At 44.0% G+C, this 26,618-nt stretch overlaps 1 protein-coding gene across 5 annotated transcripts in view; it reads right to left on the bottom strand.

Moving 5' to 3' along the window:
* TIAM2 (TIAM Rac1 associated GEF 2) overlaps window positions 1–26,618 on the bottom strand; it is a 441,154-nt gene that overhangs the window by 97,276 nt on the left and 317,260 nt on the right. For all 5 annotated transcript variants that reach the window (XM_044289376.1, XM_044289380.1, XM_044289379.1 and 2 more), the window contains 2 exons: window positions 11,954–12,046; window positions 7,824–8,084 (listed from right to left, as the gene is read on the bottom strand). In XM_044289376.1, the coding sequence (XP_044145311.1) occupies window positions 7,824–8,084; window positions 11,954–12,046 (354 nt within the window). The remainder of the gene's footprint in view (window positions 1–7,823; window positions 8,085–11,953; window positions 12,047–26,618) is intronic.

Genomic DNA, 26,618 nt, shown 5'->3' with positions numbered 1-26,618 from the left:
ACACCTTTCTGAATGTAGCTTTGGCCAGTAATATAGGCTGTAACTCAGATTTAGTGGCAGAATGTAAGGCACAGTTCACATTTGTATTTTTCATTTGATGTTAGAGGCTCTAAAATGTTTGCTGAACCACTGACAACACTACCCAGTGCTGTCAGTGGTTTAGTCAGTACAGTGTCAGTGCTGTCAGTGGTTTAGTCAGTACAGTGTCAGTGCTGTCAGTGGTTTAGTCAGTACAGTGTCAGTGCTGTCAGTGGTTTAGTCAGTACAGTGTTAGTGTTGTCAGTGGTTTAGTCAGTACATTGTCAGTGCTGTCAGTGGTTTAGTCAGTACAGTGTCAGTGCTGTCAGTGGTTTAGTCAGTACAGTGTCAGTGCTGTCAGTGGTTTAGTCAGTACAGTGTCAGTGCTTTAGTCAGTACAGTGTCAGTTGTGTCAGTGGCTTAGTCAGTACAGTGTCAGTTCTGTCAGTGGTTTAGTCAGTACAGTGTTAGTTCTGTCAGTGGTTTAGTCAGTACAGTGTTAGTGCTGTCAGTGGTTTAGTCAGTACATTGTCAGTGCTGTCAGTGGTTTAGTCAGTACAGTGTTAGTGCTGTCAGTGGTTTAGTCAGTACAGTGTTAGTGCTGTCAGTGGTTTAGTCAGTACAGTGTTAGTTCTGTCAGTGGTTTAGTCAGTACAGTGTTAGTGCTGTCAGTGGTTTAGTCAGTACAGTGTCAGTGCTGTCAGTGGTTTAGTCAGTACAGTGTTAGTGCTGTCAGTGGTTTAGTCAGTACAGTGTCAGTTCTGTCAGTGGTTTAGTCAGTACAGTGTTAGTTCTGTCAGTGGTTTAGTCAGTACAGTGTTAGTTCTGTCAGTGGTTTAGTCAGTACAGTGTTAGTGCTGTCAGAGGTTTAGTCAGTACAGTGTCAGTTCTGTCAGAGGTTTAGTCAGTACAGTGTTAGTTCTGTCAGAGGTTTAGTCAGTACAGTGTCAGTGCTGTCAGTGGTTTAGTCAGTACAGTGTTAGTTCTGTCAGTGGTTTAGTCAGTACAGTGTCAGTGCTGTCAGTGGTTTAGTCAGTACAGTGTTAGTGCTGTCAATGGTTTAATCAGTACAGTGTCAGTGCTGCCAGTGGTTTAGTCAGTTCTGTCAGTGGTTTAGTCAGTACAGTGTTAGTTCTGTCAGTGGTTTAGTCAGTACAGTGTCAGTGCTGTCAGTGGTTTAGTCAGTACAGTGTCAGTGGTTTAGTCAGTACAGTGTCAGTGCTGTCAGTGGTTTAGTCAGTACAGTGTTAGTGCTGTCAGTGGTTTAGTCAGTACAGTGTTAGTGCTGTCACTGGTTTAGTCAGTACAGTGTCAGTGCTGTCAGTGGTTTAGTCAGTACAGTGTCAGTGCTGTCAGTGGTTTAGTCAGTACAGTGTCAGTGGTTTAGTCAGTACAGTGTTAGTGCTGCCAGTAGTTTAGTCAGTACAGTGTTAGTGCTGTCAGTGGTTTAGTCAGTACAGTATTAGTTCTGTCAGTGGTTTAGTCAGTACAGTGTTAGTTCTGTCAGTGGTTTAGTCAGTACAGTGTTAGTTCTGTCAGTGGTTTAGTCAGTACAGTGTTAGTTCTGTCAGTGGTTTAGTCAGTACAGTGTCAGTGCTGTCAGTGGTTTAGTCAGTACAGTGTCAGTGGTTTAGTCAGTACAGTGTCAGTGCTGTCAGTGGTTTAGTCAGTACAGTGTCAGTGCTGTCAGTGGTTTAGTCAGTACAGTGTCAGTGCTGTCAGTGGTTTAGTCAGTACAGTGTTAGTGCTGTCAGTGGTTTAGTCAGTACAGTGTTAGTTCTGTCAGTGGTTTAGTCAGTACAGTGTCAGTGCTGTCAGTGGTTTAGTCAGTACAGTGTCAGTGGTTTAGTCAGTACAGTGTCAGTGCTGTCAGTGGTTTAGTCAGTACAGTGTTAGTGCTGTCAGTGGTTTAGTCAGTACAGTGTTAGTGCTGTCAGTGGTTTAGTCAGTACAGTGTCAGTGCTGTCAGTGGTTTAGTCAGTACAGTGTCAGTGCTGTCAGTGGTTTAGTCAGTACAGTGTCAGTGCTGTCAGTGGTTTAGTCAGTACAGTGTCAGTGCTGTCAGTGGTTTAGTCAGTACAGTGTCAGTGGTTTAGTCAGTACAGTGTTAGTGCTGCCAGTAGTTTAGTCAGTACAGTGTTAGTGCTGTCAGTAGTTTAGTCAGTACAGTATTAGTTCTGTCAGTGGTTTAGTCAGTACAGTGTTAGTTCTGTCAGTGGTTTAGTCAGTACAGTGTTAGTGCTGTCAGTGGTTTAGTCAGTACAGTGTTAGTTCTGTCAGTGGTTTAGTCAGTGCAGTGTTAGTTCTGTCAGTGGTTTAGTCAGTACAGTGTTAGTGCTGTCAGTGGTTTAGTCAGTACAGTGTTAGTTCTGTCAGTGGTTTAGTCAGTGCAGTGTTAGTTCTGTCAGTGGTTTAGTCAGTACAGTGTCAGTGGTTTAGTCAGTGCTGTCAGTGGTTTAGTCAGTAGAGTGTCAGTGCTGTCAGTGGTTTAGTCAGTAGAGTGTCAGTGCTGTCAGTGGTTTAGTCAGTACAGTGTCAGTGGTTAAGGCTACTTTCACACTAGCGTTCGTCGGTCCGCTCGTGAGCTCCGTTTGAAGGAGCTCACGAGCGGACCCGAACGCAGCCGTCCAGCCCTGATGCAGTCTGAATGGAGCGGATCCGCTCAGACTGCATCAGTCTGGCGGCGTTCAGCCTCCGCTCCGCTCGCCTCCGCACGGACAGGCGGACAGCTGAACGCTGCTTGCAGCGTTCGGGTGTCCGCCTGGCCGTGCGGATCCGTTCAGACTTACAATGTAAGTCAATGGGAACGGATCCGCTTGAAGATGTCACCATATGGCTCAATCTTCAAGCGGATCCGTCCCCTATTGACTTTGCATTGAAAGTCTGAACGGATCCGCGCAGGCTACTTGCGCACTTGCGAATTTTTTTAAAGTTATTAATGCAGACGGATCCATACTGAACGGAGCCTCCGTCTGCATTAATATGAGCGGATCCGTTCAGAACGGATCCGCCCGAACGCTAGTGTGAAAGTAGCCTTAGTCAGTACAGTGTTAGTGCTGTCAGTGGTTTAGTCAGTACAGTGTTAGTTCTGTCAGTGGTTTAGTCAGTACAGTGTCAGTGGTTTAGTCAGTACAGTGTCAGTGGTGTCAGTGGTTTAGTCAGTACAGTGTCAGTGGTTTAGTCAGTACAGTGTCAGTGCTGTCAGTGGTTTAGTCAGTACAGTGTCAGTGGTTTAGTCAGTGCAGTGTCAGTTCTGTCAGTGGTTTAGTCAGTACAGTGTTAGTGCTGTCAGTGGTTTAGTCAGTACAGTGTCAGTGGTTTAGTCAGTACAGTGTTAGTGCTGTCAGTGGTTTAGTCAGTACAGTGTTAGTTCTGTCAGTGGTTTAGTCAGTACAGTGTTAGTGCTGTCAGTGGTTTAGTCGGTACAGTGTCAGTGCTGTCAGTGGTTTAGTCAGTACAGTGTTAGTGCTGTCAGTGGTTTAGTCAGTACAGTGTTAGTGTTGTCAGTGGTTTAGTCAGTACAGTGTTAGTGCTGTCAGTGGTTTAGTCAGTACAGTGTTAGTGCTGTCAGTGGTTTAGTCAGTACAGTGTTAGTGCTGTCAGTGATTTAGTCAGTACAGTGTTAGTTCTGTCAGTGGTTTAGTCAGTACAGTGTCAGTGGTTTAGTCAGTACAGTGTTAGTGCTGTCAGTGGTTTAGTCAGTACAGTGTTAGTTCTGTCAGTGGTTTAGTCAGTACAGTGTTAGTGCTGTCAGTGGTTTAGTCAGTACAGTGTTAGTGCTGTCAGTGGTTTAGTCAGTACAGTGTTAGTGCTGTCAGTGGTTTAGTCAGTACAGTGTTAGTTCTGTCAGTGGTTTAGTCAGTACAGTGTCAGTGGTTTAGTCAGTACAGTGTTAGTGCTGTCAGTGGTTTAGTCAGTACAGTGTTAGTTCTGTCAGTGGTTTAGTCAGTACAGTGTTAGTGCTGTCAGTGGTTTAGTCGGTACAGTGTCAGTGCTGTCAGTGGTTTAGTCAGTACAGTGTCAGTGGTTTAGTCAGTACAGTGTTAGTGCTGTCAGTGGTTTAGTCAGTACAGTGTTAGTTCTGTCAGTGGTTTAGTCAGTACAGTGTCAGTGGTTTAGTCAGTACAGTGTCAGTGCTGTCAGTGGTTTAGTCAGTACAGTGTCAGTGGTTTAGTCAGTACAGTGTTAGTGCTGTCAGTGGTTTAGTCAGTACAGTGTTAGTTCTGTCAGTGGTTTAGTCAGTACAGTGTTAGTGCTGTCAGTGGTTTAGTCGGTACAGTGTCAGTGCTGTCAGTGGTTTAGTCAGTACAGTGTTAGTGCTGTCAGTGGTTTAGTCAGTACAGTGTCAGTGCTGTCAGTGGTTTAGTCAGTACAGTGTCAGTGCTGTCAGTGGTTTAGTCAGTACAGTGTCAGTGCTGTCAGTGGTTTAGTCAGTACAGTGTCAGTGGTTTAGTCAGTACAGTGTTAGTGCTGCCAGTAGTTAAGTCAGTACAGTGTTAGTGCTGTCAGTGGTTTAGTCAGTACAGTATTAGTTCTGTCAGTGGTTTAGTCAGTACAGTGTTAGTTCTGTCAGTGGTTTAGTCAGTACAGTGTTAGTGCTGTCAGTGGTTTAGTCAGTACAGTGTTAGTTCTGTCAGTGGTTTAGTCAGTGCAGTGTTAGTTCTGTCAGTGGTTTAGTCAGTACAGTGTCAGTGGTTTAGTCAGTGCTGTCAGTGGTTTAGTCAGTAGAGTGTCAGTGCTGTCAGTGGTTTAGTCAGTAGAGTGTCAGTGCTGTCAGTGGTTTAGTCAGTACAGTGTCAGTGGTTAAGGCTACTTTCACACTAGCGTTCGTCGGTCCGCTCGTGAGCTCCGTTTGAAGGAGCTCACGAGCGGACCCGAACGCAGCCGTCCAGCCCTGATGCAGTCTGAATGGAGCGGATCCGCTCAGACTGCATCAGTCTGGCGGCGTTCAGCCTCCGCTCCGCTCGCCTCCGCACGGACAGGCGGACAGCTGAACGCTGCTTGCAGCGTTCGGGTGTCCGCCTGGCCGTGCGGAGGCGTGCGGATCCGTTCAGACTTACAATGTAAGTCAATGGGAACGGATCCGCTTGAAGATGTCACCATATGGCTCAATCTTCAAGCGGATCCGTCCCCCATTGACTTTACATTGAAAGTCTGAACGGATCCGCGCAGGCTACTTGCGCACTTGCGAATTTTTTTAGAGTTATTAATGCAGACGGATCCGTACTGAACGGAGCCTCCGTCTGCATTAATATGAGCGGATCCGTTCAGAACGGATCCGCCCGAACGCTAGTGTGAAAGTAGCCTTAGTCAGTACAGTGTTAGTGCTGTCAGTGGTTTAGTCAGTACAGTGTTAGTTCTGTCAGTGGTTTAGTCAGTACAGTGTCAGTGGTTTAGTCAGTACAGTGTCAGTGGTGTCAGTGGTTTAGTCAGTACAGTGTCAGTGGTTTAGTCAGTACAGTGTCAGTGCTGTCAGTGGTTTAGTCAGTACAGTGTCAGTGGTTTAGTCAGTGCAGTGTCAGTTCTGTCAGTGGTTTAGTCAGTACAGTGTTAGTGCTGTCAGTGGTTTAGTCAGTACAGTGTCAGTGGTTTAGTCAGTACAGTGTCAGTGCTGTCAGTGGTTTAGTCAGTACAGTGTCAGTGCTGTCAGTGGTTTAGTCAGTGCAGTGTCAGTTCTGTCAGTGTTTTAGTCAGTGCTGATAGACTAGCTTTACTGAAGTGAAATGCATCTTCTCAGATAATGGAAAATGTAGTACAGAGTCATAGCCCATAGGTGATGCAGTCATTTCTGCACATGCTGAAACCTCATCTATCTACCTGAGCTGGTTTTATCCCAGCTTTTGTCACATTTTTATTGCCACGGTTTTGTTTTTAGGTCACAAGCGTTGCCCATTCCTGAGAAGAGGCATTGTTCTATATGCCACAGGAACAGCTCATATCCACTTGGTCTACATATGTCTGCTGAAGGGATAAAGGGATAACCCCATCCAGACTGCTACCAATGGGCGCGCTATTAACCAATCATGCTGCCAGTAACAATTTTTACAGCATCACCACCTATAAAGGTAAGTCATAAACAATTTCTGAACCTTATATGCATTACAACTGGCCATTTATCAGGAGAAGACCTGTTGTCTGATCTGCCTGTTTTTAGTGTTACCATTTGGGCTGTTTCCCGATCAGTGCTAATAGAGTCATACGGTGTAGGGACACTCCTTTTTTGAGAAGGTAAACGGTAAAACCCAGTTGTCCATTTATTTATAAGAAGAGATGCTCCAGATTTTCATAGGAAATACAAGTACTTAGACATACAGACATGTCAGAAGAAGACACATATGCAGTCATTATTAGCCATAGAAGAGGGCACAAATGGTTAAATAAATGCATGTTTTACTTATTCACTTGTTTTACTTAGGGCTCTTTCACACCTGCGTTCTTGTCTTCCGGCATAGAGTTCCGTCGTCGGGGCTCTATGCCGGAAGAATCCTGATCAGGATTATCCTAATGCATTCTGAATGGAGTGAAATCCGTTCAGGATGCATCAGGATGTCTTGAGTTCCGGACCGGAACGTTTTTTGGCCGGAGAAAATACTGCAGTATGCTGCGCTTTTTGCTCCGGCCCAAAATCCGGAACACTTGCCGCAAGGCCGGATCCGGAATGAATGCCCATTGAAAGGCATTGATCCGGATCCGGCCTTAAGCTAAACGTCGTTTCGGCGCATTGCCGGATCCAACGTTTAGCTTTTTCTCAATGGTTACCATGGCTGCCGGGACGCTAAAGTCCTGGCAGCCATAGTAAAGTGTAGTGGGGAGCGGCATACTTACCGTCCGTGCGGCTCCAGAGTGACGTCAGGGCGCCCCAAGCGCATGGATCACGTGATTGCATGGCACGTCATCCATGCGCATGGGGCGCTCTGACGTCACTCTGGAGCGCCCCGGGAGCCGCGCGGACTGTAAGTATACCGCTCCCCCGCTCCTACTATGGCAACCAGGACTTTAATAGCGGCCTGGCTGCCATAGTAACACTGAACGCATTTTGAAGACGGATCCGTCTTCAAATGCTTTCAGTACACTTGCGTTTTTCCGGATCCGGCGTGTAATTCCGGCAAGTGGAGTACACGCCGGATCCGGACAACACAAGTGTGAAAGAGGCCTTAGGCCCCCTGCACACGAACATGTGCACCTCGTGGTCATGCTGCGGGCCGCAATGCACGAACACAGTCCGTGGGGCAGCTGCAGCGGATCGTGGACCGATTCACTTTAATGGGTCCACGATCCGGTCGTTCCGCAAAAAGATAGGACTGGTTCTATCTTTTTGCAGAACGGAAGTGCGGGACAAAACCCCACGGACACACTCCGTAGTGCTTCCGTAGGGTTCTGTGCTTCTGTTCCGCATCTGTGGATCAAGTGAATGGGTCCCCATCCGTGATGCAGAATGCCCACAGAACAGCACCCGTGTATTGCGGATCCGCATTACGGCAACGGGAAGCACACATTTGTGTGCAGGGTGCTTTAACATGAGGTTAAAAAGGTTTTTCCATCTTCCTTTTGGGCAGACACACCCCCCCCCCCAAATGGCTGGAGGGGTACTGGAACTCTGGGTGAGCAGTGGGTGAGCGAAGAAATCGGGACCCAGTGCAGAGGGCAGATAGTTATGCTTCTCACCATAGGTTCGACCAAGTGGGGGTGGAGGGTCTGGTCGAAAGGACCCTGAAGATGGAAAACACCTAAATATTTCTTTGCATTGACCTGGACAATAGAATCAGAGAGTACTCTCCAATAATATGTGTATACATTTGCCTTACCTTTCATTGAATTCCTACGGAAAGTATTCAGGAATTCTTCTAGGAGCTGTGACTGGTTCATTGGAGGTACAGGTCTCATCTGATCTTTGAACATGTAATTTTCTTGCCAGGGTGAGGTTAGTGATGGTTTGACATCAGCGTGGCAAGACCTCAACGACAGCAAGACACTCCTCTCAGAGAATAAAAACTCCATTTTCCTTAGGTCAAGGTCTGTAACCGATTCTCCATTAATAAAGAGAATTTCATTCTTTGTGCGAAGACCTAAGAAAGAGACATGTAAGATATGTTGGTCAGGACTGGAGGCAGATTTACTATTCCTGTCTAAAATGTAGGCAGCATAAGCTCAGACAGGCAGTCTAAGGCCCCTTTCACAGTGCACCCGCACTGAATCCGGACCCATTCACTTCCATGGGGCTGTGCAGATGAGCGGTGATTTTCACGCATCACTTGTGCGTTGCGTGAAAATTGCAGCATGTTCAATATTCTGCGTTTTTCACGCAACGCAGGCCCCACAGAAATGAATGGGGATGTGTGAAAATCGCATAGCATCCGCAAGCAAGTGCGGATGCAATGCGATTTTCACGCATGGTTGCTAGGAGACGATGTTAGTAAATTGATAAAAGTCAATTTACTCTATTATTTATCCTTATAACATGGTTATAAAGGAAAATAATAAGATTCTGAATACAGAATGCTTACTAAAATGTTGCTTAAGGGGTTAAAAAAACAAAATAAATTCTGCACAAAGCACCGGCCAAAGCACCTTTGATGACGTAATCGCAGGTGCTGCTGAATGAAGATAGAAGACCATGCCGGCTGCGCGATCAAATGGATAAGGTGAGTTAATACTTATTTTTTAACACCTCAAGGCACATTTTAGTAAGCATTCAGTATTAACAATGCTATTATTTTCCTTTATAACCATGTTAGAAGGGAAAATAATAAAATGAATAGAACACCTAACCCAAACCCGAACTTCAGTCAAGAAGTCCGGGTTCGGGTATTGGTACCACATTCAGTTTTTTCTCACGTGCGTGCAAAACGCATTGCACTCACGTGGAAAAAACTGAACATCGGAATGCAATCGCAGCAAAAAATGATTGCAATTGCATGCCTAGTCGCGCGGGTTTCCCGCAATGCACACGCGACGCATTCGGAGCAAATCCAGGACGCCCGTGTAAAAGAGGCCTGTTGTTGGCTTGTTTTGCACCAAATTTTGTAGCAATATTGGTGCTTGTTGTCAAATCTTAAGTTAGACCCCCATTTTGGTAAGACTCCTTTTCCTGCTAAGCCACATCCCCTCAGAGTGAGCTATTACAGTAGCGTGTAACGGGGATCGCTAAAGAATCAGTCTGCATATACTACTGTTTGCATATCAAGTTAAGGCCTCTTTCACACGACCGTTTTTCCATTTACGGGCTGTTTTCTTACGTTGTGTATACGGCCCGTATACGGAACCATTAATTTCAATGGTTCCGCAAAAAAAACTTAATGTACTCCGTATTTCCGCTCAGTTGAAAGATAGAACACGTCATACTGCCCGCAAATCACGTTCCGTGGCTCCATTCAAGGCAGTGGGTCCGCAAAAAAAACAGAACACATACAGAAATGCATTTGTGTGTCTTCCGTATCTGTTCCGTTTTTGCGGAAACATCTATTGAAAATGTTATGCCCAGCCCAATTTTTTCTATTTAATTACTGTATATGCCATATGGAAGAACGGAAAAACGGAACAGAAATAGAAACACAACGGAAACAAAAATAACGTAACAACGGATCTGTGAAAAACGGACCGCAAAACACTGAAAAAGCCATACGGTTGTGTGAAAGAGGCCTAAGGCAGACTCCCTCCATCAGCTGGCCTGGCAGACTGGAGCAGGAGAGTAGGCAGAGGGGATGTGCTGACAGACTGCTGATCCTCCAACTTTACCAGCGTCCAGATGACAGAATCAAGTAACTCATACCACACACATCAATGAAGTTTCCATTTTACACCGTCCCTATCCTGTCCATAACCAATCTTTAGCATAAAATTTGCAGACTGCTTCTCTAGCAATACCCGCTACAAGCTACAGTCATGGGGATAATGATTAGTACTAGAAGTGAATATCTAAAACATTTGTGACAGATGCAAAAGATTTGACAGCTAGAAAGGACATGTTCACTTTGATGGACAGGGCTAGGTATGATGAAGTTTTTACTGCCATGCCCTGTCAAAGGACAGAGGGTGCTGCAGTTGCAGAGAGAGCAAAGCATCTAGGTGTAATGGTAACGCCCCTGTTGCTCCTAGAGGCTTATTTGCATATTTTAAAACATAATTTTTCTCAGCAATGTAGGCACATATGAACATGGGCCCAACACAGATGCCTTCAGCTGCCAAGTACACATGAAACAGGTCAGCCACTGTCATAGGCACAAATCTGCGGCCGATGAGGAAACCCGCCAACATGAAATGCAGTGTTAGGGTACATTCACACAAACGTAAGCCGTCCATGCCCGGACTGTGGACCACGTGTGAATCCCATATTGAAGTGTATACCCATTAACTAGAATGGGTCCGAGATCTGCAATATACGGGAAAAAATAGAACATGTCCTATCTTTTGTGGTGCGGAGGCATGAACCAATAGGTCCATGGAAGCGCTTCCGTGGGCTTTCCGATCTGTGCTTATGCTCTGCACCAAGTCACATCTTGAGGATTGCGGACCTATCCTAGTCAATGGGTCCACATCCATGATTCACCTGTATATTGCAGAACCGCCATTTATGGTCTGCAATACAGGCATTGACCCTAATCTGAGGTTAGCATTTTATAGAGCAGGAGGAGCTGAGCAAATTAATATATAGTTTTATGGAAATCGATTCAGCAAAACTTTCATTTATTCCTTTAAATTCCTGCTCATTCTGAGCTTTGAAGTCGAGAAGAAGGTCCTATCAGTGATTGACAGCCTTCCATCTATTATTGTGTACACGGACAGCTGTCAATCACTGATAGGACCGCCTCCTGGACTTCAGAGCCCAGAATGAGCAGGAATTGAAATGAATAAAATACAGGTTATACTGAATATTTTTCCATAAAGCTGCATATCAGTCTGCTCAGCTCCTCCTGCTCTATAACATGCCGCCTGCAGAAAATGGTGCATTTTCATGGTGACAGGTTCCTTTTAACACATGTAGCAGCAAATTGAATTTGGATGAATGTATACAGACAGATATCTATCAGATAGATAGATATGGATAAATGATAAATAGAGATATATAATAGATAGATATATGATAGGTAAAATAAATTTGATCTTGTTGTAAGATAAACATCTAGCAAAATTAAAGAGGACATGTCACCTCTCCTGACATGTCTGTTTTAGGCAACTTTCACACTAGAGTTCGGGGCTCCGCTTGTGAGTTCCGTTTCAAGGCTCTCACAAGCGGCCCCGAACGGATCCGTCCAGCCCTAATGCATTCTGAGTGGATGCGGATCCGCTCAGAATGCATCAGTCTGGCAGCGTTTGGCCTCCGCTCCGCTCAGCAGGCGGACACCTGAACGCTGCTTGCGGGGACGGATCCGTTTGAAGTTGACACAATATGGCTCAATTTTCAAACGGATCCGTCCCCCATTGACTTTCAATGTAAAGTCAAAACGGATCCGTTTGCATTATCATGAACAAAAAAAATGCAAACGGATCCGTTCTGAACAGATCTAAGCGTTTGCATTATAGGTGCGGATCCGTCTGTGCAGATACCAGACGGATCCACACCTAAACGCAGGTGTGAAAGTAGCCTTAATAGCTTCCTGTGTTCCCCACGTACTAACAATTCTGGAGCATCTCTTCTTATGTCTGTATGTTGTGCCATTCCTCTGTTATTTCTACTAGAAGTTATGCATTTTTGCTAGCAGTCTGCAGTAAAGAGGGGTGGTAACAAGTTGGGGGACGGTGTAACTTCTAGTAGGAATGTCACACAACATCCAGACATAGGAATAGATGCTCCAGAATTGTTATTATATGGGGAAAGCATGAAGCTATTAAAACATGCATGTCAGGAGTGGTGACAGGTCCTCCATTGCTCCCTTCTAGTGCAATCTAATGCAGTTGGAACAGCAAAAGAAAAAAATAACCCAATGCATATATTTACCTTCTCTGTAGGCCAGTCCGTCAGGGTGAACATAACTTACATAGATGTGAGTAAGACTGTTGTGATCATCAACCTGAGCAGCAACCGCAAAACCTACAAGAGACGTGTGCTGTATATTAGCAGTGATACACCATTGTGTCATCATTACCAGTTAAAGAGCTTTTATGTACCAATCACTGAACAATGACTAGTTCTGCAAACTCCTGCATTCCTCATTTGCTAAATATTTGATTTCTGTCACTGAATGGAATATTGTGATGTGAACATTTTTCTGTGTAAATCCCACAATTTGTCAGCTTCACATGGTGGTATTACTTGAAGTTTGTTTGGAAGAATGTGTTGTCACTCTATTATATTTGGTCACTGTGTGGCAGTATTATTTCAACACTATAAAGCATAGTTATATGGGCAAAGGAAACTATAATTTTTGCAGTGTATATTGTTTTTGAAAAATGTATGGCAGTATTTCTTAGTAAATATGATGTGCACTAGACAGCAATATTATTTTGACACTTTGGGACAGTATTATTGGTACTCTGTATGGGGTGCTGCTTGCGCAGTGCATCATATGGCAGTCAGGGTGGATAAAAATCAATGATTTTTTTTTAAATTTAAATTGGATTTTTCTTATATAAAATGCTTTTTGAGGAAAATATATTACCATCCAAAGGTTATTCCATCATGAAATAAAGATTATTTTTTTAAATATGTAGAATAAGGCTGTATATGTTTAATTTTTTGGGTAAATAAATTCCATTAATCCATTCACAAAGTCATGCTCTTCCAGGGGTTTTTGTAAGATTATTGGGCAGTTTCTCTGCCTACAAGATATTATCGCAGATGCTTGGTTTACTTTTGCAGTTCTCAAAACTGAATTTGACTCAGCAGAGATCACATGCCTCTTCTTCACAGCAAAAATCTTATAACATGAACAGAGTTGAGAAAAAGACCTTAATCCTAACTTCTACAAACCTATGAATACAGAATCAACCTAATCAAACTAATATGAAAAGTTGTCATTCAAAAAATCTTCATCTACTTGCATATTATAAGTTATACCAGCAAGAATTAGTCTTTATGTAGAAAATCTATGATTTAAATCCAGCTTTACGGACTAGTGATTTAAATCAGTTTGATTTAAATCAAATCCACCCTGATGGCAGTACAATAAATGTCAGTAACTAACTCCTGCAAATACAGAAAATTGGGAAACTCGTCCAGTTATCAAAGATGGAAATTCACTGAACCAGAATGTTCATGTGTAAATAGCACAGTTCTCCTGCTACTGGTCCATAGGTAGTCTCACGCAACTATGACCAAGTTCCGAACCCAAATAGAAGAGGTAAATACTGCTGGAACGTGTTAGTTATGCGAAAGAGGGATCACAAACACCTCCTGCTGGTCCACAGATCTCGTGCTAGGTATCCAACCTCTGAATCCAAACACCGAACCTTCAAAAGGAATAAGACAGATGGTGCAATACCCTCGGGATCTTCAAAGGTAGGGAATTTATTGTACTTACAATTAATAAGTTACAAACTTGCACATAAAAAAGCCCGACCCGGGTTTCGCTGTTCGCTTCTTCAGGGGCTGCGGTATACACGCCGCTACAAACCGCGAGTAGAAGAACCCTTCCACCCCGGAACTGAAACAGTAACATGTCAATCACATTATCAAATGTCAAATATATAAAATATGCATTCAAACACACATATAATATCACATAAAAACAATCACATATAAATATAAATGTAATATAAATACACATGTATGAAATGTTTAAGAACATATATGTATAAAAATATAAAATTCCCATTAAAAAATATATGTATAAAACGGAAAAAAAGTATCATGCGGATCAAGCCATGCAGACTGCTTTAATATCCCACTCAATATTCAATCCTTGTGGCTGTAAGGTGTCCATCTCGAATATCCATTTCGCTTCTATCTTATTAATTTGTGTTCCTTAGAATCCTTATTTTTATTTATTAATTCATCATTAACTAATTTTATTTCTTCCCTTTGCTCATATAATATTTCCTTTTCATATGCCTTTGCAATGAACTGATCTACGATAATGCTACTTTGATTCTCGTAGTCTTTAATATTGGTGCAGTTTCTTCTAATACGTTTTAGTTGGCCTTTCGGTACATTACATAACCAAGGCTTGTAATGGCAACTGCTGCTTTCTATGTACCCATTGCGGTCAGTTGGTTTAAAATAGGTTTTAGTTACGATTTTATTTTGTTCCAATCTAATTTCAAGATCAAGAAAATGGATAGCGGTTTTACTAATATCTTCCGTGAATTTTATATTCCATTCATTGGAGTTTAAACATGAAATAAAATCCAATAATCCCTCTTCAGTGCCATACCAGATGCCAATGCAGTCATCGATATATCTCTTCCAAAACCGAAGACTGCCACCCTCGGTATCTCTCTTTAGGGCAGGGGAGATGGTGAAATGCTCCCAATATGACATAAAGAGGTTAGTGAAACTGGGTGCGAATTTCGCACCCATCGCCACACCGGAGACTTGTAAAAAATAATAATCGTCATACCAAAAGTAATTATGTCCTAAGCAAAAACGTATGCAGTCCATGATAAATAATTTGTGATCCTCACTCATTCGTTCATCGCTATCCAAATAAAACCTGACCGCATCTATACCAACATTATTAGGTATTATAGTGTATAATGATGTGACATCAAGTGTCATTAGAAAGGTATTCTCTGGGACATTATCAAATGCTTTCAACAATTCCAATACATGCCCTGTATCTCTCAAATAATAGGGAGTGGTGGTAACATATCGCTGCAGAAAAATATCTATATATTCAGATACACGGCTGGTAATGGAATCAATACCGGAGACTATCGGTCTACCTGGGGGGCGTTCTGCATCCTTGTGCACCTTTGGTAGGTAGTAAATGGTTGGAGTTTTAGGATATAAGTTGTTCAGATATTGATATTCTTTTTGATTAAGAACACCTTGAGCTAACCCCCTATCAAGAAGTGTTTTTAATTGCTTCTTGTATTCGCTGACCGGATCATTTTTTAATCTCTTATATGTATTTACATCACCCAAGATTCTCTGCATTTCAGCATTGTAATCTGCTATATTTAGTACCACTATCCCTCCCCCTTTATCAGCCGGCTTAATTATTATTTGGTCGTTTTGTTCTAAATTTTTTAAAGACTCTTTTTCTTTTTTGCTCAAATTATTATGTTTCATGCCCCTTGTATCTATTTGGTCAAGTCCCTTCAAAACCCCTCGTTTGAAAGCCTCAATGCATTCGTTTTCTTTGTTATCTGGGTAAAATGTAGATTTATTCCTTAGGTCTGTATATATCCCTGTTCCGTCTATTTGGGGACTCTTGATGGGATTTTTTGTGAGATATTTTCGGATGTTCAGTTTTCTGATGAATCGATGTAGATCCAGATAGGTCTCAAACTTGTTACCCCGGTAAGTGGGAGCAAACTTAAGACCCTTACTGAGGACCGACAGCTCATCAGACGATAGAACATGGGAACTTAAGTTATAAATACCTAAAGATTCCCTCTGCCCTTCTTTGCATCGGGGCTTGTTGTGTCTCTTTCCTCCCCTATTACTTCTACCTCCCTTTTTTTCTTTCTGGGTGTTTCTTCCTTCTTTTGTGGTGTTTGCGGTATTTCCCCTTTTATCTGTTATCAGTTCTCTCATTAGGGTAAGATCGTACATCTTTCCTATTATTCTTATCAATTTGGTTTTCATATTGGCTATTGACCATAGGAGAACCAGTCCCCCTTGGTCCATGTGCTGTTTTTTTCCCATAATTTGTCTCATTAAGATATTTTTCATTCTGATACCTATAATTTGTCTCAGTCTGATACCTTCCGTTGTATTCAGGTGCATAACTATCCGTACCTCTGTTGTCAAAATACGGGCGGTATTGTTGTCTAAGAGATACAGGGCATGTATTGGAATTGTTGAAAGCATTTGATAATGTCCCAGAGAATACCTTTCTAATGACACTTGATGTCACATCATTATACACTATAATACCTAATAATGTTGGTATAGATGCGGTCAGGTTTTATTTGGATAGCGATGAACGAATGAGTGAGGATCACAAATTATTTATCATGGACTGCATACGTTTTTGCTTAGGACATAATTACTTTTGGTATGACGATTATTATTTTTTACAAGTCTCCGGTGTGGCGATGGGTGCGAAATTCGCACCCAGTTTCGCCAACCTCTTTATGTCATATTGGGAGCATTTCACCATCTCCCCTGCCCTAAAGAGAGATACCGAGGGTGGCAGTCTTCGGTTTTGGAAGAGATATATCGATGACTGCATTGGCATCTGGTATGGCACTGAAGAGGGATTATTGGATTTTATTTCATGTTTAAACTCCAATGAATGGAATATAAAATTCACGGAAGATATTAGTAAAACCGCTATCCATTTTCTTGATCTTGAAATTAGATTGGAACAAAATAAAATCGTAACTAAAACCTATTTTAAACCAACTGACCGCAATGGGTACATAGAAAGCAGCAGTTGCCATTACAAGCCTTGGTTATGTAATGTACCGAAAGGCCAACTAAAACGTATTAGAAAAAACTGCACCAATATTAAAGACTACGAGAATCAAAGTAGCATTATCGTAGATCAGTTCATTGCAAAGGGATATGAAAAGGAAATATTATATGAGCAAAGGGAAGAAATAAAATTAGTTAATGATGAATTAATAAATAAAAATAAGGATTCTAAGGAACATATAGAAAGTATGAGGGATAAATATCAATTTGCTTTTTCCACTTCTTATTCTACCATTTGCCCCCAGATTAGAAAGATCATATATCAGAATTGGAATGTCCTGAAAAATGACCGCACTATTGGAGATCTCATCCCCAAAAAAAACCCATTCATTTTCAAAAGAGCCCCCACTGTTAGGAATCGTATTGTACATATTTTTGTGAAGGATGTCCCTAGTACAACTAAATCCTGCAGTGTATTCACATGGTGCGGCTTTTGCCCCTGTTGCAAAAATCGCTCAAGGGAGGAGAAGAAAAAATCAAAAATAAAAGAGATTGTGTCTACCTCCAAAGCAACTGTTTTAAAAATTAAGGGAAATATTTCTTGTGATACTAAGGGAGTCATCTATGTGTTGGAGTGCCCCTGTGGGCTCCAATATATAGGTAGGACTCTAAGGAAGCTCAAAGTCAGGGTGGCAGAGCACATTAGAAATATCAAAAAGGGTCTGGAGACGCATAGTGTCTCTGCCCATTTTAAGAGAGTTCATCAGAAAGACCCTAGTGGTTTGAAATTTTGCGGTATAGAATTGGTTAAACAATATTGGCGAGGAGGCAATCCCGCAACACAAATTAATAAGATAGAAGCGAAATGGATATACGAGATGGACACCTTACAGCCACAAGGATTGAATATTGAGTGGGATATTAAAGCAGTCTGCATGGCTTGATCCGCATGATACTTTTTTTCCGTTTTATACATATATTTTTTAATGGGAATTTTATATTTTTATACATATATGTTCTTAAACATTTCATACATGTGTATTTATATTACATTTATATTTATATGTGATTGTTTTTATGTGATATTATATGTGTGTTTGAATGCATATTTTATATATTTGACATTTGATAAGTGATTGACATGTTACTGATTACGGAAGTCCGTTTCAGTTCCGGGGTGGAAGGGTTCTTCTACTCGCGGTTTGTAGCGGCGTGTATACCGCAGCCCCTGAAGAAGCGAACAGCGAAACCCAGGTCGGGCTTTTTTATGTGCAAGTTTGTAACTTATTAATTGTAAGTACAATAAATTCCCTACCTTTGAAGATACCGAGGGTATTGCACCATCTGTCTTATTCCTTTTGAAGGTTCGGTGTTTGGATTCAGAGGTTGGATACCTAGCACGAGATCTGTGCAGGAGGTGTTTGTGATCCCTCTCTCGCATAACTAACACGTTCCAGCAGTATTTACCTCTTCTATTTGGGTTCGGAACTTGGTCATAGTTGTGTGAGACTCAGTATGCTACCTATGGACCAGTAGCAGGAGAACTGTGCTATTTACACATGAACATTCTGGTTCAGTGAATTTCCATCTTTGATAACTGGATGAGTTTCCCAATTTTCTGTATTTGCAGGAGTTAGTTACTGACATTTATTGTTTATTTAGAGCGCGGTTCCCGCACCTTTTGATTTTAGATATTTAGGAGATCGAACCTACTCCCTTAAGGGCGCCGCTGCTGTTGTCCATTATTTCCATACCAGATAACATTATATATTTCTCTGATGGCAGTACAACCTTGTTTGGTCACTGACTGGTGACAGTATATGAGTACTGTACAGCAGTATAAATAAGTATATATGCAATATGTGAGTGTTAATGTTTTATTTATTAGTCTTTAACCCCCTTAAGGACACAGGGCGTACAGGTACGCCCTTGTGCCCTGGTACTTAAGGACACAGGGCGTACATGTACGCCCTGTGCATTTTCGATCACTGCCGTGCGGCTGGCAGTGATCGGAACCCGGCGCCTGCTCAAATCATTGAGCAGGCACCTAGGCTAAATGCGCGGGGGGGTCCCGCGATCGCGGCAAACCGCAGGTCAATTCAGACCTGCGGTTTGCTGCGATTTCTGCAGTTTCTGATCCCCGCGGTCCCTGACCCCGGGGATCAGAAACTTTAGGATTAAAAATTGTTTCCTGTATCCCTCCCCCCTGCACCCCTGAGTTGTTCGAGCACGGTGGGAGGTGCAGGGGGAGGGTTGCGGGCGGTGCGGGCGGTGCGGGAGGCGGGCGGTGCGGTAGGCGGGATCGCGATCCCCCGCCCGCCTCCCATTGCGTAATCATTGGCGTCTAGTGGGTATACCAGGGTGCCAGCACATTGCTGGCACCCTGGTATAAACGGCTGACATCGGTGATGCGATGTCAGCCGTTTAACCCTTTCCATACAGCGGTCCGTACGGTTAACAGTAAGAGGGAGCTCCCTCCCTCTCCGATCGGGGTGCTGCTGTGCCTTTGCAGTCCCCCGAATGGAGAGGGAGAGAGCTTCCAGGCAGCCCCCCCAAGCCCCGTCCTTACCCTTCCCCGTCTGCGCAGTTCTGGCCACTACTGAGCAGACGGGGAAGGTTCCCATGGCAACAGGACGCCTTCTCAGGCGTCCTGCTGTCCATGGTTCTGAACAGATCTGTGCTGAAAGCATAGATCTGTTCAGACAAAGTGTAAGTAAAATACAGTACAGTACAATATATATTGTACTGTACTGTATTATGCAGACATCAGACCCACTGGATCTTCAAGAACCAAGTGGGTCTGGGTAAAAAAAAAAGTGAAAAAAGTGAAAAATAAAGTAAAAATCAAAAAAGGCATTTATCACTGATTAAAAATGAAAAAAATAAAATTCCCTACACATGTTTGGTATCGCCGCGTCCGTAACGACCTGATCGTATAAAACGGTAATGTTACTTTACCCGAACGGTGAACGCCATAAAAATAAAAAATTAAAAACTATGATGAAATTGGAATTTTGCCCACCTTACTTCCCAAAAAAGGTAATAAAAGTGATCAAAAAAGTCGCATCTACGCCAAAATTGTAACAATCAAACCGTTATCTCATCCCGCAAAAATCATACTCTACCCATGATAATCGCCCAAAAACTGAAAAAGTTATGGCTCTTAGACTATGGAAACACTAAAACATGATTTCTTTTGTTTCAAAAATGAAATCATTGTGTAAAACTTACATAAATAAAAAAAAAGTATACATATTAGGTATCGCCGCGTCCGTATTGACCGGCTCTATAAAAATATCACATGACCTAACCCCTCAGATGACCACCGTAAAAAAATAAAAATAAAAACGGTGTAAAAAAAGCCATTTTTTGTCATCTTCCATCACAAAAAGTGTAATAGCAAGCAATCAAAAAGTCATGTGCACCCCAAAATAGTGCCAATCAAACCGTCATCTCATCCCACAAAAAATGAGACCCTACATAAGATAATCGCCCAAAAATTTAAAAAACTATGGCTCTTAGACTATGGAGACACTAAAACATTTTTTTTGTTTTAAAAATGAAATTATTGTGTAAAACGTACATAAATAAAAAAAATTGTATACATATTGGGTATCACCGCGTCCGTGACAACCTGCTCTATAAAATTACCACATGATCTAACCTGTCAGATGAATGGTGTAAATAACAAAAAAAAAACGGTGCCAAAAAAGCAATTTCTTGTTACCTTGTCGCACAAAAAGTGTAATATAGAGCAACCAAAAATCATATGTACCCTAAACTTGTACCAACAAAACTGCCACCCTATCCCGTAGTTTCTAAAATGGGGTCACTTTTTTGGAGTTTCTACTCTAGGGTAGGGATGAGCGAACTCGAACTGTATAGTTCGGGTTCGTACCGAATTTTGGGGTGTCCGTGACACGGACCCGAACCCGGACATTTTCGTAAAAGTCCGGGTTCGGGTTCGGTGTTCGTCGCTTTCTTCGCGCTTTTGTGACGCTTTCTTGGCGCTTTTTGAAAGGCTGCAAAGCAGCCAATCAACAAGCGTCATACTACTTGCCCCAAGAGGCCATCACAGCCATGCCTACTATTGGCATGGCTGTGATTGGCCAGAGCACCATGTGACCCAGCCTCTATTTAAGCTGGAGTCACATAGCGCCGCCCGTCACTCTGCTCTGATTAGCGTAGGGAGAGGTTGCGGCTGCGACAGTAGGGCGAGATTAGGCAGATTAACTCCTCCAAAGGACTTGATTAACTGATCGATCTGCAGCTGTGGATCATTGAGCTGCTGATCCTCAATTGCTCACTGTTTTTAGGCTGCACAGACCGTTTGTCAGTCTCATTTTTCTGGGGTGATCGGCGGCCATTTTGTGTCTTGTGGTGCGCCAGCACAAGCTGCGACCAAGTGCATTTAACCCTCAATGGTGTGGTTGTTTTTTGGCTAAAGCCTACATCAGGGTGAAGCTGTCACACCAAGTGCATTTAACCAGCAATAGTCTGTTCATTTTTTGGCCATATACAAAATCAGGGGCAAGCTGCGCCTGTCACCAAGTGCATTTAACCCTCAATGGTGTGGTTGTTTTTTGGCTAAAGCCTACATCAGGGTGAAGCTGTCACACCAAGTGCATTTAACCAGCAATAGTCTGTTCATTTTTTGGCCATATACAAAATCAGGGGCAAGCTGCGCCTGTCACCAAGTGCATTTAACCCTCAATGGTGTGGTTGTTTTTTGGCTAAAGCCTACATCAGGGTGAAGCTGTCACACCAAGTGCATTTAACCAGCAATAGTCTGTTCATTTTTTGGCCATATCCCAGTCTAATTCTGTCACTAAATCCATACCGGTCACCCAGCGCCTAAATACTAGGCCTCAAATTTATATCCAGCTAAATCTGTCCCTAGTGCTGTAGCTGGGCGAGTTATTTAGTGTCCGTTCAAGCACATTTCTTGTTCTGGGTTGAAATACAATTCCCAATTTAGCAATTTCATAATTTAGTGGTTCCTGCTATATCAGAGCTATTTGAAATCTATCCCAAAAAGGGTATATAATATTGAAGGTGCACATTGGGTCATTCAGAATAACTTCACACACACCCGCTACTGTGTATTTCCAAGTCTAATTCTGTCACTAAACCCATACCTGTCACCCAGCGCCTAAATACTAGGCCTCAAATTTAAATCCCTCTAAATCTCTCGTTACCCACCGCTGTACTGTTGTTGCTGGGCAAGATATTTAGTGTCCGTCAAAGCACATTTTTTGTTCTGGGTTGAAGTACAATTCCCAATTTAGCAATTTCATAATTTAGTGGTTTCTGCTATATCAGAGCTATTTGAAATCTATCCCTAAAAGGGTATATAATATTGAAGGTGCACATAGGGTCATTCAGAATAACTTCACACACACGCTTCTGTGCATTTCCAAGTCTAATTCTGTCACTAAATCCATACCGGTGACCCAGCGCCTAAATACTAGGCCTCAAATTTAAATCCCTCTAAATCTCTCGTTACCCACCACTGTACTGTTGTTGCTGGGCAAGATATTTAGTGTCCGTCAAAGCACATTTTTTGTTCTGGGTTGAAGTACAATTCCCAATTTAGCAATTTCATAATTTAGTGGTTTCTGCTATATCAGAGCTATTTGAAATCTATCCCTAAAAGGGTATATAATATTGAAGGTGCACATAGGGTCATTCAGAATAACTTCACACACACGCTTCTGTGCATTTCCAAGTCTAATTCTGTCACTAAATCCATACCGGTGACCCAGCGCCTAAATACTAGGCCTCAAATTTAAATCCCTCTAAATCTCTCGTTACCCACCGCTGTACTGTTGTTGCTGGGCAAGATATTTAGTGTCCGTCAAAGCACATTTTTTGTTCTGGGTTGAAGTACAATTCCCAATTTAGCAATTTCATAATTTAGTGGTTCCTGCTATATCAGAGCTATTTGAAATCTATCCCAAAAAGGGTATATAATATTGAAGGTGCACATTGGGTCATTCAGAATAACTTCACACACACCCGCTACTGTGTATTTCCAAGTCTAATTCTGTCACTAAACCCATACCTGTCACCCAGCGCCTAAATACTAGGCCTCAAATTTAAATCCCTCTAAATCTCTCGTTACCCACCGCTGTACTGTTGTTGCTGGGCAAGATATTTAGTGTCCGTCAAAGCACATTTTTTGTTCTGGGTTGAAGTACAATTCCCAATTTAGCAATTTCATAATTTAGTGGTTTCTGCTATATCAGAGCTATTTGAAATCTATCCCTAAAAGGGTATATAATATTGAAGGTGCACATAGGGTCATTCAGAATAACTTCACACACACGCTTCTGTGCATTTCCAAGTCTAATTCTGTCACTAAATCCATACCGGTGACCCAGCGCCTAAATACTAGGCCTCAAATTTAAATCCCTCTAAATCTCTCGTTACCCACCGCTGTACTGTTGTTGCTGGGCAAGATATTTAGTGTCCGTCAAAGCACATTTTTTGTTCTGGGTTGAAGTACAATTCCCAATTTAGCAATTTCATAATTTAGTGGTTCCTGCTATATCAGAGCTATTTGAAATCTATCCCAAAAAGGGTATATAATATTGAAGGTGCACATTGGGTCATTCAGAATAACTTCACACACACCCGCTACTGTGTATTTCCAAGTCTAATTCTGTCACTAAACCCATACCTGTCACCCAGCGCCTAAATACTAGGCCTCAAATTTAAATCCCTCTAAATCTCTCGTTACCGCTGTACTGTTGTAGCTGGGAAAGTTATTTAGTGCCCGTCAAAGCACATTTTTTGTTCTGGGTTGAAGTACAATTCCCAATTTAGCAATTTCATAATTTAGTGGTTCCTGCTATATCAGAGCTATTTGAAATCTATCCCAAAAAGGGTATATAATATTCAAGGTGCACATTGGGTCATTCAGAATAACTTCACACACACGCTTCTGTGCATTTCCAAGTCTAATTCTGTCACTAAATCCATACCGGTCACCCAGCGCCTAAATACTAGGCCTCAAATTTATATCCCGCTGAATTTGAATACAATACATTGGGCCAAATAATATATTTGTTGTTGTGGTGAACCATAACAATGAGAAAAACATCTAGTAAGGGACGCGGACGTGGACATGGTCGTGGTGGTGTTAGTGGACCCTCTGGTGCTGGGAGAGGACGTGGCCGTTCTGCCACATCCACACGTCCTAGTGTACCAACTACCTCAGGTCCCAGTAGCCGCCAGAATTTACAGCGATATATGGTGGGGCCCAATGCCGTTCTAAGGATGGTAAGGCCTGAGCAGGTACAGGCATTAGTCAATTGGGTGGCCGACAGTGGATCCAGCACGTTCACATTATCTCCCACCCAGTCTTCTGCAGAAAGCGCACAGATGGCGCCTGAAAACCAACCCCATCAGTCTGTCACATCACCCCCATGCATACCAGGGAAACTGTCTCAGCCTCAAGTTATGCAGCAGTCTCTTATGCTGTTTGAAGACTCCGCTGGCAGGGTTTCCCAAGGGCATCCACCTAGCCCTTCCCCAGCGGTGAAAGACATAGAATGCACTGACGCACAACCACTTATGTTTCCTGATGATGAGGACATGGGAATACCACCTCAGCATGTCTCTGATGATGACGAAACACAGGTGCCAACTGCTGCGTCTTTCTGCAGTGTGCAGACTGAACAGGAGGTCAGGGATCAAGACTGGGTGGAAGACGATGCAGGGGACGATGAGGTCCTAGACCCCACATGGAATGAAGGTCGTGCCACTGACTTTCACAGTTCGGAGGAAGAGGCAGTGGTGAGACCGAGCCAACAGCGTAGCAAAAGAGGGAGCAGTGGGCAAAAGCAGAACACCCGCCGCCAAGAGACTCCGCCTGCTACTGACCGCCGCCATCTGGGACCGAGCACCCCAAAGGCAGCTTCAAGGAGTTCCCTGGCATGGCACTTCTTCAAACAATGTGCTGACGACAAGACCCGAGTGGTTTGCACGCTGTGCCATCAGAGCCTGAAGCGAGGCATTAACGTTCTGAACCTGAGCACAACCTGCATGACCAGGCACCTGCATGCAAAGCATGAACTGCAGTGGAGTAAACACCTTAAAACCAAGGAAGTCACTCAGGCTCCCCCTGCTACCTCTTCTGCTGCTGCCGCCTCGGCCTATTCTGCTGCTGCCGCCTCGGCCTCTTCCTCCGCCTCTGGAGGAACGTTGGCACCTGCCGCCTAGCAAACAGGGGATGTACCACCAACACCACCACCACCACCTCCGTCACCAAGCGTCTCAACCATGTCACACGCCAGCGTTCAGCTCTCCATCTCACAAACATTTGATAGAAAGCGTAAATTCCCACCTAGCCACCCTCGATCCCTGGCCCTGAATGCCAGCATTTCTAAACTACTGGCCTATGAAATGCTGTCATTTAGGCTGGTGGACACAGACAGCTTCAAACAGCTCATGTCGCTTGCTGTCCCACAGTATGTTGTTCCCAGCCGGCACTACTTCTCCAAGAGAGCCGTGCCTTCCCTGCACAACCAAGTATCCGATAAAATCAAGTGTGCACTGCGCAACGCCATCTGTAGCAAGGTCCACCTAACCACAGATACGTGGACCAGTAAGCACGGCCAGGGACGCTATATCTCCCTAACTGCACACTGGGTAAATGTAGTGGCAGCTGGGCCCCAGGCGGAGAGCTGTTTGGCGCACGTCCTGCCGCCGCCAAGGATCGCAGGGCAACATTCTTTGCCTCCTGTTGCCACCTCCTCCTTCTCGGCTTCCTCCTCCTCTTCTTCCACCTGCTCATCCAGTCAGCCACACACCTTCACCACCAACTTCAGCACAGCCCGGGGTAAACGTCAGCAGGCCATTCTGAAACTCATATGTTTGGGGGACAGGCCCCACACCGCACAGGAGTTGTGGCGGGGTATTGAACAACAGACCGACGAGTGGTTGCTGCCGGTGAGCCTCAAGCCCGGCCTGGTGGTGTGTGATAATGGGCGAAATCTCGTTGCAGCTCTGGGACTAGCCAATTTGACGCACATCCCTTGCTTGGCGCATGTGCTGAATTTGGTGGTGCAGAAGTTCATTCACAACTACCCCGACATGTCAGAGCTGCTGCATAAAGTGCGGGCCGTCTGTTCGCGCTTCCGGCGTTCACATCCTGCCGCTGCTCGCCTGTCTGCGCTACAGCGTAACTTCGGCCTTCCCGCTCACCGCCTCATATGCGACGTGCCCACCAGGTGGAACTCCACCTTGCACATGCTGGACAGACTGTGCGAGCAGCAGCAGGCCATAGTGGAGTTTCAGCTGCAGCACGCACGCACGGGTCAGTCGCACTACAGAACAGCACCACTTCACCACCAATGACTGGGCCTCCATGCGAGACCTGTGTGCCCTGTTGCGCTGTTTCGAGTACTCCACCAACATGGCCAGTGGCGATGACACCGTTATCAGCGTTACAATACCACTTCTATGTCTCCTTGAGAAAACACTTAGGGCGATGATGGAACAGGAGGTGGCCCAGGAGGAGGAGGAGGAGGATGAGGAAGAGGGGTCATTTTTAGCACTTTCAGGCCAGTCTCTTCGAAGTGACTCAGAGGGAGGTTTTTTGCAACAGCAGAGGCCAGGTACAAATGTGGCCAGCCAGGGCCCACTACTGGAGGACGAGGAGGACGAGGATGAGGAGGAGGTGGAGGAGGATGAGGATGAAGCATGGTCACAGCGGGGTGGCACCCAACGCAGCTCGGGTCCATCACTGGTGCGTGGCTGGGGGGAAAGGCAGGACGATGACGATACGCCTCCCACAGAGGACAGCTTGTCCTTACCCCTGGGCAGCCTGGCACACATGAGCGACTACATGCTGCAGTGCCTGCGCAACGACAGCAGAGTTGCCCACATTTTAACCTGTGCGGACTACTGGGTTGCCACCCTGCTGGATCCACGCTACAAAGACAATGTGCCCACCTTACTTCCTGCACTGGAGCGTGATAGGAAGATGCGCGAGTACAAGCGCACGTTGGTAGACGCGCTACTGAGAGCATTCCCAAATGTCACAGGGGAACAAGTGGAAGCCCAAGGCCAAGGCAGAGGAGGAGCAAGAGGTCGCCAAGGCAGCTGTGTCACGGCCAGCTCCTCTGAGGGC

Source organism: Bufo gargarizans, chromosome 4 (assembly GCF_014858855.1).
Source record: "Bufo gargarizans isolate SCDJY-AF-19 chromosome 4, ASM1485885v1, whole genome shotgun sequence".
NCBI lineage: Eukaryota > Metazoa > Chordata > Amphibia > Anura > Bufonidae > Bufo > Bufo gargarizans.
The sequence above is the reverse complement of the archived record's forward strand: the minus strand, read 5'-3'. Positions and strand labels throughout refer to the sequence as shown.